This window comes from Lethenteron reissneri, chromosome 10, assembly GCF_015708825.2.
Source record: "Lethenteron reissneri isolate LAM-NWPU_2019-01 chromosome 10, ASM1570882v1, whole genome shotgun sequence".
NCBI lineage: Eukaryota > Metazoa > Chordata > Hyperoartia > Petromyzontiformes > Petromyzontidae > Lethenteron > Lethenteron reissneri.
The window spans coordinates 10,469,412-10,486,061 of NC_083788.1; the positions used below are offsets into that span (position 1 = coordinate 10,469,412).

General features: G+C 55.8%; 1 protein-coding gene across 1 annotated transcript; it reads right to left on the reverse strand.

Moving 5' to 3' along the window:
- Position 1: 1 nt before the first annotated feature.
- On the reverse strand, positions 2-16,375 carry LOC133340647 (methyltransferase-like 26). The gene is made up of 7 exons (XM_061549041.1): positions 16,169-16,375; positions 13,936-14,154; positions 11,901-12,066; positions 2,330-2,389; positions 1,817-1,884; positions 778-856; positions 2-458 (listed from the first exon to the last, which is right to left on the reverse strand). Coding segments are annotated over exons 1-7 (645 nt in total). The 5' UTR covers positions 16,171-16,375; the 3' UTR covers positions 2-407.
- Positions 16,376-16,650: the final 275 nt, after the last annotated feature.

Here is a 16,650-nt window from a genome sequence, read left to right on the forward strand (position 1 = left end):
GGTCCATTTCATTTTTATTTTAAACGTTGCCCGGGTCACCAATGGCTGCACAAAAACACAACATGCGGGTCCACATTAATAATTAATTATCGATGTCTCCGTCATGTAAACAATAATACTGGCCGCAGAGCGGGGTTGAACAGTGCTGCTGCCCTTGCCTCTTTGGACCAGAGGTCAATGCAAGGGGTGTCAGAAGTAGCTCTGTGGTATCCAATTCCGTGGGCCATTCAACATGAAAACGAAAGGTTGCACTGCTTTGCGAGTGATTGGAATATTTAAGGCTCACGACACCGATCGAAAACGAGATAAAATTACATTTTATCTAAAGCTGTGCTTGTTTGCAAAAAAATGATTAGCAAAACACAAATGAGGGACTCCTGAATTAGCTTGTCATCCAACTGCCATCTCTACCCTGTCTTCTGGAAGACCAGGCACTTGTTGTTGGCTGGCATTTCCACCTGAATGGAATGGGGTAAGAAAAAGTTAAAGCACATTTTTTTAAACGTACCTCGTTCGTACTGGTTAGTGCACACACCATATCTGATGTATGTAACCTATATTCACATTCTAATGTTACATTTCAGATGGAGCAAACACATGAACACGTACAAACTGGGGGGGGGGGGGGGGGGGGGGGGGTGGGGGTGGGAGAAAATAATACAGATTTAAAAAGATAGAAAATATGCTTTTGAAATTGAATCGGAGCCACGAATTGCAACAATTGATCAAACTTCCCAAGGTACAAGGGGTGGGGTGAGTAGCTGAACCCGGACTCACCATCCTCTGGAGACGCATGCCATTGGTGAGCGCCAGCTGCTGGAGCATGCTGACATCCCGCAGTCCCCACTCCGGGTTCCTGGCAAGACAACCACAGGGACTCGCACTCCTCGCCTGGCTCTCATGCCGTCAACACCCATCTACCCACCCCGCCAGCAATGTGGCCAGCATGGAGCTAGCTCTGAACACAAGCGCCATGACCAGCTAGAAGACCCCATGGGGCAACCACCAAGCCCATCGCTACCACCTCCAAACGCATCACTCGCATGGATTGGTTAACTATGGGAAAGGCCTATAAACTTCAGCAAATGAGGCTGCTAATCACGATGCAGTGGAATGTTTGACATTAGTTATTGAATAAAATATCTGAACATTGTCATTTAAAGCCACTGCTAGATGAAGCCATTGCCACAATAGGTGTATTATGGTTGTTTGCCCATCTTCACACGACTGGGGCCAGTGCTGGATTGACTGAGGGAGGCACAGGACCGGTTCTGATATCACCACCGATTTTAGCCATGGCCTGGAATGGAGCTCGGGTCGACCGCTGTGCCATCAGTCCACTCGTCAATTGAATAGTGGAGTACAATTTTAACCCCATTTTTTTAAAAAGGTCCATTCTGCATAAATAAATAAAATGTTATATTCAATGTAGCACAGCCTTGACGTGGCCAAGAGCCGATCATAGACGGTATATACCGGATAGGAGCACCTATACCAGTCACGTACTCGGCCAGAGGCAAGACAATGTGCTCCCTTATCAATCACCGACCAGCATGGTGAAGTACGGTCAAACAACAACCCTGGTACCCAGGAAGCTCTGAGAACCCACCAGCCATAGCGTTGGTTAGGATGTTGATGGAGCAGAGGGCACTAAAAATCACTGGGTACGAACACGACGCCGCAAGAATTTGACTGCCGCGAGATGCAACGCACGGTGGGCTCTGCTGGGTGAATGAAAGCTTTGCTGAACCGGAAGCAGAATTGTTAGAAATAAAGTGCGACGGAGCGGGACTCGGTGAGGAAATGCGGGGCTCACCTCTCGCGCAAGTCGGCGTCAAAATCCACGTTGCTTTGCGGGAAGATGATCCCGTTCACTGCGTAAGGCTGTGTGAGGAGGAGTTAAAACAGCCGTTATCACCTCTATTTTGATTAACCCGATGAGAACTCAGGCTGCATGAGGAGTGAAACAGCTGTTAGTTTATTTTTGTTTAACCTGATAACTCAAGCGATCTGGATAAGTCTCGTTTGCACGGGTGACCTGTGGCATTCGCCTGCCAATAGAGCAATGACTGCTAGATATAATCCCAATTTGAGTAATTTGCCGGTCATTTTCTGATTTGTCCCGTGCAGCAAGCACGTGGCCATACTCTTTTTTCGAACAACGTCACGGGATCTTTGCCTTCCACTGTGAAGCAGACGGTGGCACATGTATATACACCCGCAGTATTAACCAGGGTGGCTGTATGGGGGGAGGGGGTTTAAATGATAAACCTCTGCAACAAAAACAGCAAATGTGGTAGCGCTCGGTCACACTCGGTAGTGAACTTACCCCATACGTCACCAAGAAGCCACTGGGTTTGAGCAGAACACCAGCATTTCTGAACAGACCCTGGAGGACACACGAAGACAAATATTCCCCATGTATTCTACACGGACTGTTAAGGCAAGTGCTGCTGGAGAACAACAAAGGTGGGCACGGCACACGGGGGAGGTGGTGTGGCCAGCACCGCACACGTACATGCACACACGCGCTTGCATGCATGGCACGCGCAATACGCACATACACGCTTGTGCGTGCGTGCGTGCACATATACACATGCATGCACACAAAGTTTACTTCCTTTAAACAAATGAGAACTCACGCAACCAGGATACAGTCTCATTTGCAAGTGACCTGCGTTGCAAAAATGACAAGCTAAAATAAAATAAACTCCAGCTTGGAAACAAATAGAAATCGGAGAAATAACTTTCACATGATAAATGGAAAATATTGCACGCACGTAAATCTTAAGTTAAGTAATAAGTTGTAACATAAGTTGGCTCGGGCAGATTATTTACTGACTGATCACTGTAGAATTACTCAAAAAGACCCCCCCCCCCCCCACCCCCCCCCCCCCCCCTATAAGGTCTTTAACAGACTGTTGAGGGCAAGTGCTGTTAGCTAGCACCTACGGAGCCCGGCACGGTGCACGAGGGAGTAATGCAGCTAAGACCACGGCCGGCAGCCTTTGTCTCCCCAGTGCCGATGCATATGTTGTATCGTAGACGGAGGTACTCGGAGACGGAGGTTGAGTTAGGGGCTTCCGCCAGGGTTTATTAACACTTATCACTATCCCTGGTTCCCTCTTTACCCCTTCCACTATCCCCGTTCCTCCAGTGACCCCGCTTACGTTACGGGGTCTCCCTTATATACCCTCGGAGGGGTGATGTCGCGTGCACTGCCCAGCGCGCGCGACCCCACGTCCCGTGAGGTCACCGCACCTGACAGCGCACACGACGCCACCACTCTCCACTACTCCTCTACATCACCCCCCCCCCGTAAAAAAAAACAGCCGACCCGGCTGCAATCAACCTTAGGGCAGCACGGCCCTTCAAGCAGAACAGTAACAACAAAAAAACAAAACAAATAGAGCCCGAAGGCCTCATCCGCCGGATAGCGCCGAACGGGCGCCAGGGGCTAGGCCCGCTGAACGGCCATCAGGGCCGTCACCGGAGCCGCACCCCCCTCGAGCGGGTATGCGCTGCTGGCCCGCTCCCTCGTGCGGTGTCCGCCACCCGTGCAGGTGGGCCGTCAGCGGGCAACAGGCCCACCGCCGTGGCCTCCGGTGCCTGGGGGGTCTCTGTCGGCCTCACTCGGGAGGGGCCTGGGGGCACACACACAGGTCGGACGTCACCTCCGTCAACGAGACCCGGCCGGTCAGGCACGCCGGATACATCATCAGCCGGCCGCTCCGGAATTGGGGGTGGATCCCCCAGGGTAGATGGAACATAACGTTTGAGCCGGGACGGGTGCACTATCCACTGCCTGCGACCGAATCGAATCCGGACGCATTGCGGCCGGCGGACCTCCACAACCTCCACGGGTCCCTGCCAAGGGCGATGCAATTTGGCCGATGTGCCAACGGGGACCTGGGGACAATGCAGCCACGCTTTTTGACCCGCTACCCACGGGAGGCCAGCTGCCTGGTGTTTTGGCAGCCGCTCATTAGCCGCCTGCCGGCTTGCGGAATTCTCGGCAGCGGCCTGTCGCGCCTCGCGCAGCCGGTCAAGTGCGACCTTCAAAGGGGTCGGCACCGACGACCCCTTCTTGGAGGAGCCAACGTCCATCTGGACGTGCACCGGGGGCTCCGGTTCCCTACCGTACATTAAATAAAAAGGCGAAAATCCCGTGGAGGCATGAGGGGCCAACCGATACGCCGCCAAGACCCCCGGGACGAACAGGTCCCAGTCTGACTGGGACGTGTTCACCTGGTGGCACAGCATGGACGTAAGGGTGCGGTTCAAGCGCTCTACCATCCCATCTGACTGGGGGTGGTAGGGCGAGGTGCGGATTTTCTTGGTGCCAAGGAGGTCACACACCTCCTTGAGCAACCTAGACGAGAAATTCCGCCCCTGGTCAGTCAACAATTGTTCCGGCGCGCCCTTGTCAAACACGTATCCCTGGACGAAGGCCTCGGTGATAGAAGAGGCCAACTGATCGACCAAAGGCCATGCCATGGGCCAACGTGTGAGGTACTCAACGCCCACCAAGAGGTATTTGTGGCCCCGTTGGGATGCAGGGAATGGCCCCAAAATGTCGAGCGCCACGAGCTCATTAACGCGAGAAACCCGGATGGACTGCAGCGGGGCCCGGTCCTGGACAACTGGGGCCTTCCTCCGCGCGCAGTCGTGGCAACCCTTCAAAATCAGTGCTACGTCACCCTCAACACCCGGCCAGTAATAGTCCCGCTTAAGGGTCAATAAGGTCTTGTGGTAGCCAAGGTGCATAAGCTTCTCGTGAATGGCTCGGGTTAATTTACCACGCAGGCTAGTGGGCACAACCACACAATAGCGTTCCAATTGGGCATCCCAACGCATGAGTAGTCCGTCATGCACGGCGATCGCCGGGGCAGCCGACGAAGCTAAGCTCCGGGCGTTATGTCCGACACGGCGCCGTAGCTTCAGCAGAGAGGAATCCTCCATCTGCAAGCCGGACCATACCTCCCGGGGAAGTCCAAGGCCGAAATCTGCGGTCGACGCCGCACCTGGAGGGGTGTCCGCCTCGGCCGACGCGACCAACTGGGCCGCGGCGTCCCCTGGGGCCTTGCAACGGCTAGAGCCCAGGGCGCAAGCACACCCGCCGCCTGCCGGCAATCGGGATAAACCGTCCGCATTTCCATGCTGTGTCCCCTTCCTATGGATTACATCAAAAGGGTAATCCTGGAGCACTTCGAGCCAGCGAGACAGCTGACCCGAGGGCTGACTAATCTTCAGCGAATATTGCAGGGCCGCGTGGTCGGTTCGGACCGTAAACAGCCTACCGTACAAATATGGTCTATACAACTGAACAAAATAAACTATGGCCAAAAGCTCCCTCCGGGTCACACAATATCGCTGTTCCGTCGAGGACAGAACGCGACTGCCATAGGCTACCACCCTCTCAACCCCGTCGACCACCTGGGCCAGGACAGCCCCAATTCCCGTGTCGCTGGCATCGGTATCGAGCAGGAAGGGTTTCGTAAAATCCGGGTACCCCAAGGGCGGCGCATCCGCCAAGGCCGTGCGAAGCGCCGCAAAAGCCGCCTCCTCCTCCGCGCCCCAGTGAAACCTTTGTCCTTTGGCGGAAAGGGCGTGCAGTGGCTTCGCAATTGTCGCAAAATCGCGGACAAACCGGCGATAGTACGATGCGAATCCAACGAAGCTACGCACCTCCGCGACAGATGTGGGAGTCGGCCACGTCCGGACACAAGCCGTTTTATCCGGGTCCGTGGCGACACCTGACGTGCTAACAATGTGTCCCAAATACCTCACCGATGGTTGTAGCAAGTGGCATTTCTGGGGTTTGAATTTCAAGCCAGCAGCACGCACTTTGACGAACACCGCCTCAAGGCGTTGCAAGTGCTCGCCAAACGTACGGCCAAAAACAATAACGTCATCCAAGTAGATTAGACAAGACTCCCACTGCAGCCCCGCCAAGACCATCTCCATGAGACGCTGGAAGGTGGCCGGGGCCGAATGGAGACCCATAGGAAGCCGATTGAACTCGAACAACCCCTGGGGCGTGCGGAACGCTGTTTTGGGTCTAGAGGCCTCATCCAGTGGCAATTGCCAGAAGCCGGAGAGCAAATCTAAAGTCGAAAAGAACCGCGCGCCCGAGAGGGCGTCCAAGGAATCATCCATGCGAGGCAATGGATATGCATCAGCCACCGAGATCTTGTTCAATCTACGAAAATCGACGCAGAACCGGAGACTCCCGTCCCGTTTCTTGACTAGCACAATGGGGGCACCCCAAGGGCTAGTAGATGGGGAGATGATGTCCGCCGCCAACATTTCCTCGACAGCCGAGCGGACATGATCTTTTTCCGCTGGGCTAAAGCGGTGGGAATTAAGTCGAATGGGGGCCGCGTCGCCCGTGTCTATGTGGTGGTCCAAAAGAGTAGTGCGACCCAGATCAAACTTACTTTGGCTGAACACATCGGTGAACCGTTCGATGAGGTCGCGGAGTTGCCGACGTTCCCCGAAGGACAACGAGGCATTCTCGTCGCACAACGTGGCGATCCATGATGCGTCGGGGTCCCCCGTGCGCATCACGCCCGCCACGACCCCTCCATCCGGGGCAGCGCTCTCGGGTGGAGGAGCCGGGGTTGCGTGTGCCAGGACGGCGCCGGCCGGGACTATGACCGGCAAGGGTCCCGAATTGAGGACCTGCAAAAAAAGGTCCTGGCCCCCCGACACGGCTGTCAAGGCGCCCACCAACCCCTTCGTCCTTGAAAAGTAGCTTGACGGGGACAGGAGGATACCCGTCTCCGTGGAGCCCATTTCGAGCGGTTTGCGCAACCTAAGGGGTATCAGGATTTGTGACGCCGGTGGTACGGTCACCGGCACTTTATTCAAGGCCCGTACACCGGCGACCAAGGGAGACAGGACGGTAGGTGATTGTAGGAATTGCAGCCGCCTCCCTGACGGCATTTCCACACAGCCCTGGTCAACGAGAATTCGGATGGGCATCCTAGACAAAAAGTCGGTCCCCAAGAGGCATGGCACTGCCAAGGTCCTGGAGACCAAAATCGGCCCGGCCAACTCAATCTCGTCAACCCGAACCGACGCTACAACGTGGCCCAGGATGCCCAAACTGCCGCCGTTCGCGGCGACACAAGCCCCGCGAACCGGCCTTAATGGACCCACGCTGCGGGGTAGCAGCCCAAAAATGGCCTCAGAAATAATGGTGGCCGACGCCCCCGTATCCACCAGGAGGCGAACGTGCACCCCTTGCACATATCCTGCCACCGCTGAGGAGCCGGCAGCTGCCGCCACCATCCTATGCGCAAGCGCATCCCAGTGGCGGGTCTGTCTGGGCCATTGAGGGGGTGATGACGATGGTGCACCCGACCCTTCGAGGACAACCCCATGACGATGGGCCCTAGCCCCGCTAGATGCATGAGGTGAAGGGAGCGGCCGCGCAGATGATGCGTCGCGACTCGCCTGGGGCCCCGAACCCGATGCCAAGGAGGGTCTGGGAGAAGGTGGAGTCCCTTTTCCAAAGGCCCCCGGGGCATTCCGGCAGCCCCGCTCAATGTGGCCCCGCTGACCACAGCGGAAGCAGGCCACCGTGTCCGCCTCCTGTGGACGGGAAGGTCCCGGCCGCCCCCGCTGCTCCGGACGGCGACCACCCGTCCCCCTTCCTCGACGATCGGGCATCGCCAGGGCCGCGAGGGTGTCCCCCCCGTCCGGCGCCAGGATCCCCGCACACGCCGCCATCTGAGGCCGTTGGCGGAGGGAGAGGTGCGCCTGAATGTTTTCTGCGACCGCCAAGGATGTGATCTGCCGATCATTGTTGATCGACAGAGCAATTCCTAGCTCCCTTGCCAGGTCAAGCAGCTTCCCCAAGGCCATAGAATCAAGTGCCCTGCCGTACAGGTCAGGGTATGCAGCCTGCGCCAGGGCCAGGAGCGAGCAGCGGAAGGCCAGCGGCAGTTCCCCCTCCTCCCGCCGCCGCAATGAAAACTTTAGCTGCGCGGTGGACGGCGGCTCAAAAACGTTGGCCATTTGGATATAGGCCGCCGGGAGTGTAGCCCGATTGGCCGGATGGATGGACTTGAAGGCCTGCAGAGCCCTTTCGTCCAAGCAGGTCGGAAGCGCCGGCAAGGCCTCCTCCATGGACCAGCCGACCGACATGTATGCCGCGTCGAACCGGTCCTGGAAGGCCGACCAGTCGCCCCCTTGCGCGACAAACGGCGCAACGTCGGGTAACCTGCGCTGCCATTGGCCGCGCGGCGCCGCGAGGTGTGGAAGCCAAGCGGCACCTGCGGGCCACCCAGCGGACGCGACGTGTTGCGGCGGTGGCAGCATTGCGGCTCCCGCGGGCCACGCCGAAGACGCGGAAAGGTGCGGTGGTGCTGCGGCCCCCATGGGCCACGCCGTAGGCGCAGCGAATTGTGGCTGAGTTGCGGCCCCCATGGGCCACGCCGTAGGCGCAGCGAATTGTGGCTGAGTTGCGGCCCCCATGGGCCACGCCGTAGGCGCAGCGAATTGTGGCTGAGTTGCGGCCCCCATGGGCCACGCCGTAGGCGCAGCGAATTGTGGCTGAGTTGCGGCCCCCATGGGCCACTCCGTAGGCGCAGCGAATTGTGGCTGAGTTGCGGCCCCCTTGGGCCACGCCGTAGGCGCAGCGAATTGTGGCTGAGTTGCGGCCCCCATGGGCCACGCCGTAGGCGCAGCGAATTGTGGCTGAGTTGCGGCCCCCATGGGCCACGCCGTAGACGCAGCAAAGTGTGAAGGCGCCTGCGCTTTCGCGACCCACCGGTCAGCGGCGGCGTACGAAGACACGGCGTCGTCCCGCGACGCGGCGAGGGACCACGGCGTTGCAGCCTCAACGGGCCACGCCGAAGACGCGGCGGTGTAATTCGGGCCTGCAGCGGCCCCCGCGGCCCACCCCGCCGGCGCAGCGAGGTGCGGGACAGCGGCCGCAGCCGCGGCAACCTCTCGCGATGCGGCGAGGCACCACGGCGTTGCGGCCTCCCCGGGCCACGCCGTAGACGCGGCGGTAAAACACGGAGCCGCGGTGGCCCCCGCGGCCCTCCCCGCCGGCGCAGCGAGGTGCGGGACAGCGGCCGCAGCCGCGGCAACCTCTCGCGACGCGGCGAGGCGCCACGGCGTTGCAGCCTCCATGGGCCACGCCGAAGACGCGGCAGAATAACACGCAGCTGCGGCGTCATCCATGAGAAGGGACGCAGGCACGGCGAGGTGCAGAGCCGCGGCATCGCCGGTGTCCGGCCCCGTGAGCGCAGCGACAGGTTGAGCCGCGGCAGCACCCGCGGCCCATTCCGGCGGCACAGCGATGTACGGGGCAGCAGCAGCCGCCGCTGCCCACCCCGGCGGCCCGGCGAGGACGGCACGCGCGTACTTACCCTGGGCCCCCCCGGCGGGCGCCGCTTGATGTAGAGCCGCGTCGTCGCCGGCGGCTGGTCTCGCAGGAGCGGCGTGCCGAGAAATCCCGGCCGCGTCGGTGGAGAGACGCGGCGTCGCGGTCGCCATGGCAGCCGTAGCAGCGGCCGCATATGGCTCCCGAGCCAACATGGCCGCCGCGGATTGCGTCGCAGCCAACATGGCGGCCATTTCCGGTGGAGCGGTCGCTGGGGCCCCCCCGGCGGGTGCAGCTTGATGTAGAGCCGCGTCGTCGCCGGTGGCTGGTCTCGCAGGAGCGGCGTGCCGAGAAATCCCGGCCGCGTCGGTGGAGAGACGCGGCGTCGCGGTCGCCATGGCAGCCGTAGCAGCGGCCGCATATGGCTCCCGAGCCAACATGGCCACCGCGGATTGAGTCGCAGCCAACATGGCGGCCATTTCCGGTGGAGCGGTCGCTGGGAAAACTGCGGCGCTTTCAACGTTGGCAGTTGACAGTTGCTCCCGTCCCGCGTGCGGGGCGGTTGGCTGCGTCCGCGCCTCCACCTTGGCCAACCTGGCGGTCAGCTGCCCCACCGCCTGCAGGAGCTGCTGCAGCAGAGCTGCGGGGACGCTCTCCGTCTCTGGCGGCGGCGGTGAGCTGGCACTCCCCGCAGCCGACTCCTCCCGCTCCGGCCCGCTCGTCTCCACGGGAACCGTCACCGGGGTCCCGGGCTCCGGGGTCACTGCTGGAGCCTCCTCTCCGCCTTCGGCGCCCTCCAAGTCATGTGCCGGTGGGTTCCTACGCCGTGCGCCCGCTTTATACATGTTGGCGACGGTGTAAACTTCTGACACCAGTTGTTGTATCGTAGACGGAGGTACTCGGAGACGGAGGTTGAGTTAGGGGCTTCCGCCAGGGTTTATTAACACTTATCACTATCCCTGGTTCCCTCTTTACCCCTTCCACTATCCCCGTTCCTCCAGTGACCCCGCTTACGTTACGGGGTCTCCCTTATATACCCTCGGAGGGGTGATGTCGCGTGCACTGCCCAGCGCGCGCGACCCCACGTCCCGTGAGGTCACCGCACCTGACAGCGCACACGACGCCACCACTCTCCACTACTCCTCTACACATACACAAAGGACCAGGCACTTCGTTCAAGGCCGAGTAGATCCAGGGGAGGCCTAGGACCACTGATGTTGGCCATAAGCGACAGCCATATATATACGTAGTCATGGACACATTCATCAATACACACACAATCAGAGCAGTGAGCAGGGTGGACATTTCAAAACTAAACACGACCTCCAGGCACAGGGCAATTAAAATGCAAGTCACGCAAACGACGAGCTGCTCTTTTGGTCAAACGTAGAGTCGCCATGACCTGGCAATGCTGCGATGTATCTTACAATATAAGTTCCATGATGATAATACTATCCTCCGTTTTAATGACCGTAGTCATATGGTGATTATGTTTGCACATATTTTGTTCTAAAACATCACATTTCCTGCCGAAATGTTTATGAAATAACAAATCCAATGATTCATGAATCAAACATATTCTATTATCCATTAAATTAATGCTGTGTAATATGTTTTCATGGGTATATGACGTGGCGATTCTATTATGCAATCAAATTCCGTGGTTAATTTACTTATTTTATTACTTTCCGTGTAACTGGCAGCATGTGTTTTCAGCATTATGGCAGGCTTAAGTTGAGTGAACTGTAGTTGAATAACTATTGTGCAATCTTTATTTGCAGAGAGACTAAAACTAATTTTTAAAAAGGTGCAATATAAATGTGAAACGCAATCACGAAGCTACGTAAAAACTGATATTGCGAAAATCGTTATCGCAAAATGTTATGTGGTATTGTCATCCGTCTGCCACGTTCAATGCATAGTTGGATCAAGGCTTCCTTCCCTGCGATGTGCCACCCAGTATCTGCACTCATCGTAAAAAAGAGCACACTGCCTTGCCGGACGCAAATAAGCTTGAGTGTCTTACAGATCTGAATACCTATGTATTTATTTGAACTTCACGCTTGTTTACCCAGGAGCGTATAACTTGAGTATGAAGACTTTTTCAGGAAGGCCCTGCCAAGTTTCGCACAGTAGAGAACGATGCTATCATTATGTGCAATTGAGTAATTATCCGGTAATTTTGTTAAATTTGCTGGTATTTTTAAGCGTTCAAATGTTTGACCAATTAAAGCAACATTATGGGAGTGGGGGGGGTGTCAGCTTTGGGAGAAACCCAAAATACCCGGAGGAAACCCATGCAGAACAACAGGGTGAGAACATCCAAACACTGGGAAACTAACTCGAGCTCTTCTTGTTGCGAGGCACAAGTGTTTCACCACTCGCTTCACGCCACCACCCACACATACTGGTTAGGGGTCACCCCATTACACCAGTCACGTGTTCAGGCGAGAGGTGAGAGAAAGACCATTGCTGCCGCCTCCCTCGATTCCACCCCACCCATAGAATAACCCCCGAAAACCACTCCCTGGGGGATAGGTGGGGGTGGGCATGGCCTCGCCTCTGTGCAGCGCATCTCGCTGATGTGGATCATGTTGACGTTGAGGAGAAGGTCGCAGGAGGACGAGGGCCAGCGGCCGGGCCAGGTCTCGCACGGCTCCCGCACGTCCACCTGTATAGGGGGCAGCACGTTCTGTACCTGCGTTGCCCTCGCGTATGCCGAGATGCTGTGCCGGGAGGGGGTGGTGGTGGTGGGGGGTGGGTACAGGGGGGTAGAGGCACAGGTGAGGAGGTGGTCACATGCATCAACATGGGAACTCATTAACTGAGGGTCCAATGTGTAGCCTATGGGTTAGGACAGGGGTGGGGAACCTTTTTTCTGACAAGGGCCATTTGGATATTTCTAACATCATTCGCGAGACATACAAAATTATCAACTTAAAAATTAGCCCGTTATATTTGGTCAAACATTTAATTAAATCACCCCTAATGTGATGGCTGGAACTGCTTCTCTTTGGCAAGGCGTGTGATGTTAGCTGGTATTGATGATGTTGCTACTCGCAACTGCTTTTCCATGTTTGCTCCTAGATTTATTGAATTTCGAGTCCCGCCTGCGGTTGCCTTGGCAGGGCCACACCAAATGATTTCACGGGCCGTGATCTTGACCAATATTAGGGTTATGGTGGGTCATGATCATGGTTAGGGGATGAGGTTCAGATTTTTCGCTCGGGTTAGGGGTTATGGCCACCTGAAGACGATTGCTTGTGTGGCGATCGAAACGTTGTGATCTATTATTTTTTCTACCCACGTGACTTTACCGATAGAACCAAAGCGTATGAATTCCTGCAGTAACGAAAGCTTAAAATAAAGATTAATTACGAGGGTCAAGGTTATTGTTGATGTGAGCGTTATGGATATGGTTAGGGTTGTAGATAGGGGTAAGGAAAGGGGTGGGTGGGGCTATTTGACCATACTTTACCACGCTGATCAGTGCAGGTTGTTGATGAAAAACACAAATGTAAATTCGCGAGTTTAGTTTTTGTACCACTGAGCGATGCAGCTCCTTTTCAGAAACGGCCCCAGCCACACACGAATGCTCAGCGAAGTGGCTTATCTATCGTGTGGACATTTATAGCAGCCGAATTACTCGAAAGCAGGAGGAGTTCGCAACCTGTGGCTCTTTAAGGACTGCTTAGTGACGTTCATTTATTAAGGATAGTCTCCGTATTTCCGTGCATTGGGGCTGTTGAAATATTTCGGGGTTTTTATGGTTAACCAAATTATAAAACACGGCTCCAAACGCGTGACGTTGATTCTAAATTCGGAGGGGGAAAGTCATAAAAAAATCCACGCGACCAAGAGGAGAGAGACGTCCAACAGGGAGCAAGGTCGGGATCGAGCCCACGACCTCCTGTATACCTGGCGAGGTAGTTAACATCTCATAGCCACCGTGATAATGATGATAATGAAACGCAAACTCCAAATACACAGCAGCAGGGTCGGGATCGCACCCACGACCTCCTGTATACCAGGTGGGGTAGTTAACATCTCAAAGCCACCGTGATGATGATGAGACGCAAACTCTAAATACACAGCAGCAGGCGTCGGGATCGAGCCCACGACCTCCTGTATACCTCGCGAGGTAGTTAACATCTCATAGCCACCGTGATGATACCAGGCGAGGTAGTGAACATCTCATAGCCACCGTGATGATACCAGGCGAGGTAGTGAACATCTCATAGCCACCGTGATGATACCAGGCGAGGTAGTTAACATCTCATAGCCACCGTGATGATACCAGGCGAGGTAGTTAACATCTCATAGCCACCGTGATGATACCAGGCGAGGTAGTTAACATCTCATAGCCACCGTGATGATACCAGGCGAGGTAGTTAACATCTCATAGCCACCGTGATGATACCAGGCGAGGTAGTTAACATCTCATAGCCACCGTGATGATACCAGGCGAGGTAGTTAACATCTCATAGCCACCGTGATGATACCAGGCGAGGTAGTTAACATCTCATAGCCACCGTGACAGCCCACGATGTCGATGAGATGTGGCCACCCGTTGTGCCCATCGACGTGCCTCAGACCTTTGGAAGGAGGCCGCCTCCAGCTCGCTGGGCTGCCACGTGAGGTGCGGGAAGGCCCGGGCGAGGTGCACCACATGCTGCCCGGAGCCCGAGGCCACCTCCAGCGCAAACCCGGCCCGGTCTGCCGGCACCCACTGCCGCAGCACCTCGAGTATCGGCTCCTTGTTGCGCTCGGCAGCCGGCGCCACCAACATTGCGAGGCCGCTTTGCTCCCACGCCCTGGGGATAGAGACAGATTCAAGGAGTTGAAGAACAGGTTTTAGCAAGGCGGTGAGAGAGGCTAAACGACTGTACTCAGAGAGACTAAAACACCAGTTCTCTGCTAACGACTCTGCTTCTGTCTGGAGAGGACTCAGGCAGATCACCAACTACAAGCCCAGAGCCCCCCACACCACTAACGACTCCCGCCTAGCCAACGACCTGAACGAGTTCTACTGCAGATTTGAAAGACAATTGGACTGTCCTGAACTACCCCTTCCCACCCAAGAGGCCCCTATCCCACCCCACACTACAGAGACAACTATCTCCATTCAGGAGGGAGAAGTTAAAAAACTTTTCAAGAGGCAGAACCCACACAAAGCAGCTGGGCCGGACTCTGTCTCTCCAGCCACCCTCAGGCACTGCGCGGACCAGCTGTCTCCAGTGTTCACCAACATCTTTACCACCTCCATGGAGACATGTCATGTACCAGCCTGTCTCAAGTACTCCATCATCATTCCAGTGCCCAAAAAGCCAAGGCCAACAGGATTAAATGATTACAGACCCATCGCCCTTACCTCCGTGGTAATGAAGTCTTTTGAGCGCCTGGTCCTGGCACACCTCAAAGCCATCACAGACCCTCTACTGGACCCCCTTCAGTTTGCCTACAGAGCCAACAGGTCTGTGGATGACGCAGTTAACATGGCCCTCCACTTCACCCTACAGCATCTGGATTCCACAGCATCCTACGCCAGGATCCTGTTTGTGGACTTTAGCTCGGCTTTTAACACCATCATTCCTAGCCTGCTTCAGGACAAGCTCTCCCTGCTGAACGTGCCAGACTCCACCTGCAGATGGATCACAGACTTCCTGTCTGACAGGAAGCAGTGTGTCAAACTGGGATCACAAGTTTCTGCCGCCAGGTCAATCAGCACCGGATCTCCTCAGGGCTGCGTCCTTTCCCCTCTGCTCTTCACCCTGTACACCAACAGCTGCACCTCCAGTCACCCGTCTGTCAAACTCTTGAAGTTTGCGGATGACACCACCCTCATTGGGCTAATCTCTGATGGGGATGAGTCTGACTATAGGAGGGAAGCTGACAACCTGGTGACCTGGTGTAGCCAGAACAACCTGGAGCTTAATGCTCTTAAGACCGTGGAGATGGTTGTGGACTTCAGGAAGAATACAGCCCCACTCACCCCCATCACCCTGTGCGACTCCCCAGTCACCAATGTTGAGTCCTTCCGCTTCCTGGGCACTATTCTTTCCCAGGACCTCAAGTGGGAACTGAACATCAGCTCCCTTATCAAGAGAGCTCAACAGAGAATGTACTTCCTACGGCAGCTGAAGCAATTTAATCTGCCAAAGACAATGATGGTGTGCTTCTATACAGCTATCATTCAGTCCATCCTCACCTCCTCCATCACCGTCTGGTACGCTGCTGCCACTGCCAAGGACAAGAGCAGACTGCAGCGTATCATCCGCACTGCTGAGAAGGTGATTGGCTGTAATCTACCAACCCTTGAGGACCTGCACACTTTGAGGACCCTGAAGCGAGCGAGGAAGATTGCGGACGATTCCTCGCACCCTGGACAATCTCTGTTCCAGCTACTCCCCTCCGGCAGAAGGCTGCGGTCCATCAAGACCAAAACCTCACGTCATAAAAACAGTTTTTTCCCATCCGCTGTTGGCCTCCTCAACAAGGCCAAGGGCTTAAAATGACTTTTACACTTAAAATGACTGTTACACTTACTATAACATTTTATCTACATAATTACACCTTTCCATACTTACGTGTAATCTTATTTGTATTTTTGTATTTTAAGATTGTTTAATGCGGCTAATTAACATTTTACATTCGCATTTTATAAGGTCTACTTATTCATAATTTTAAAGATTTTAGCCCTTTGGTATTACTTATACTTTGTAACGTTAGTATAGTTAGAGTGTATAACTTTTATATAAGTTAAGATTCCTACTTGTTCAATGTATGCACCGTCCCGCCATAGTGAATTCCTTGTTTGTGCAAACTTACATGGCGATTAAAACCGTTTCTGATTTCTGATTTCTGCCGGGAACCCGCTTCACGGCGGCAGTGGGAACGGCCGCGGCGGTGACTCGAGCGGCCGTGGAAGCGACGGCGACGGTGGCGCCGAAAATCAACAGCCGATGGCTGCTGCTGCTGTTGTTGTTGCTGCTCAATGCGAAATCGCGTTTCTCCTCGCCGCTCGCCGTAGCCGGCGCGTCACGTGGCAGTGCCCCCACCCCCCACCCCCCCCCAACCCCCCCCCCCCCCCCATGCGTCGTGACGTCGTGGCGCGCGAACGTGACGTCATTGCGCGCGCGGCCGTAACGACTTCGCTGCGGGCGCTGCCATGACGTAACAAAATCGCTCGCGCGCGCTGCCATGACGTAACCACTTCGCTCGCGCGCGCTGCCATGACGTAACGACTTCGCTCGCGCGCGCTGCCATGACGTAACGACTTCGCTCGCGCGCGCTGCCATGACGTAACTACT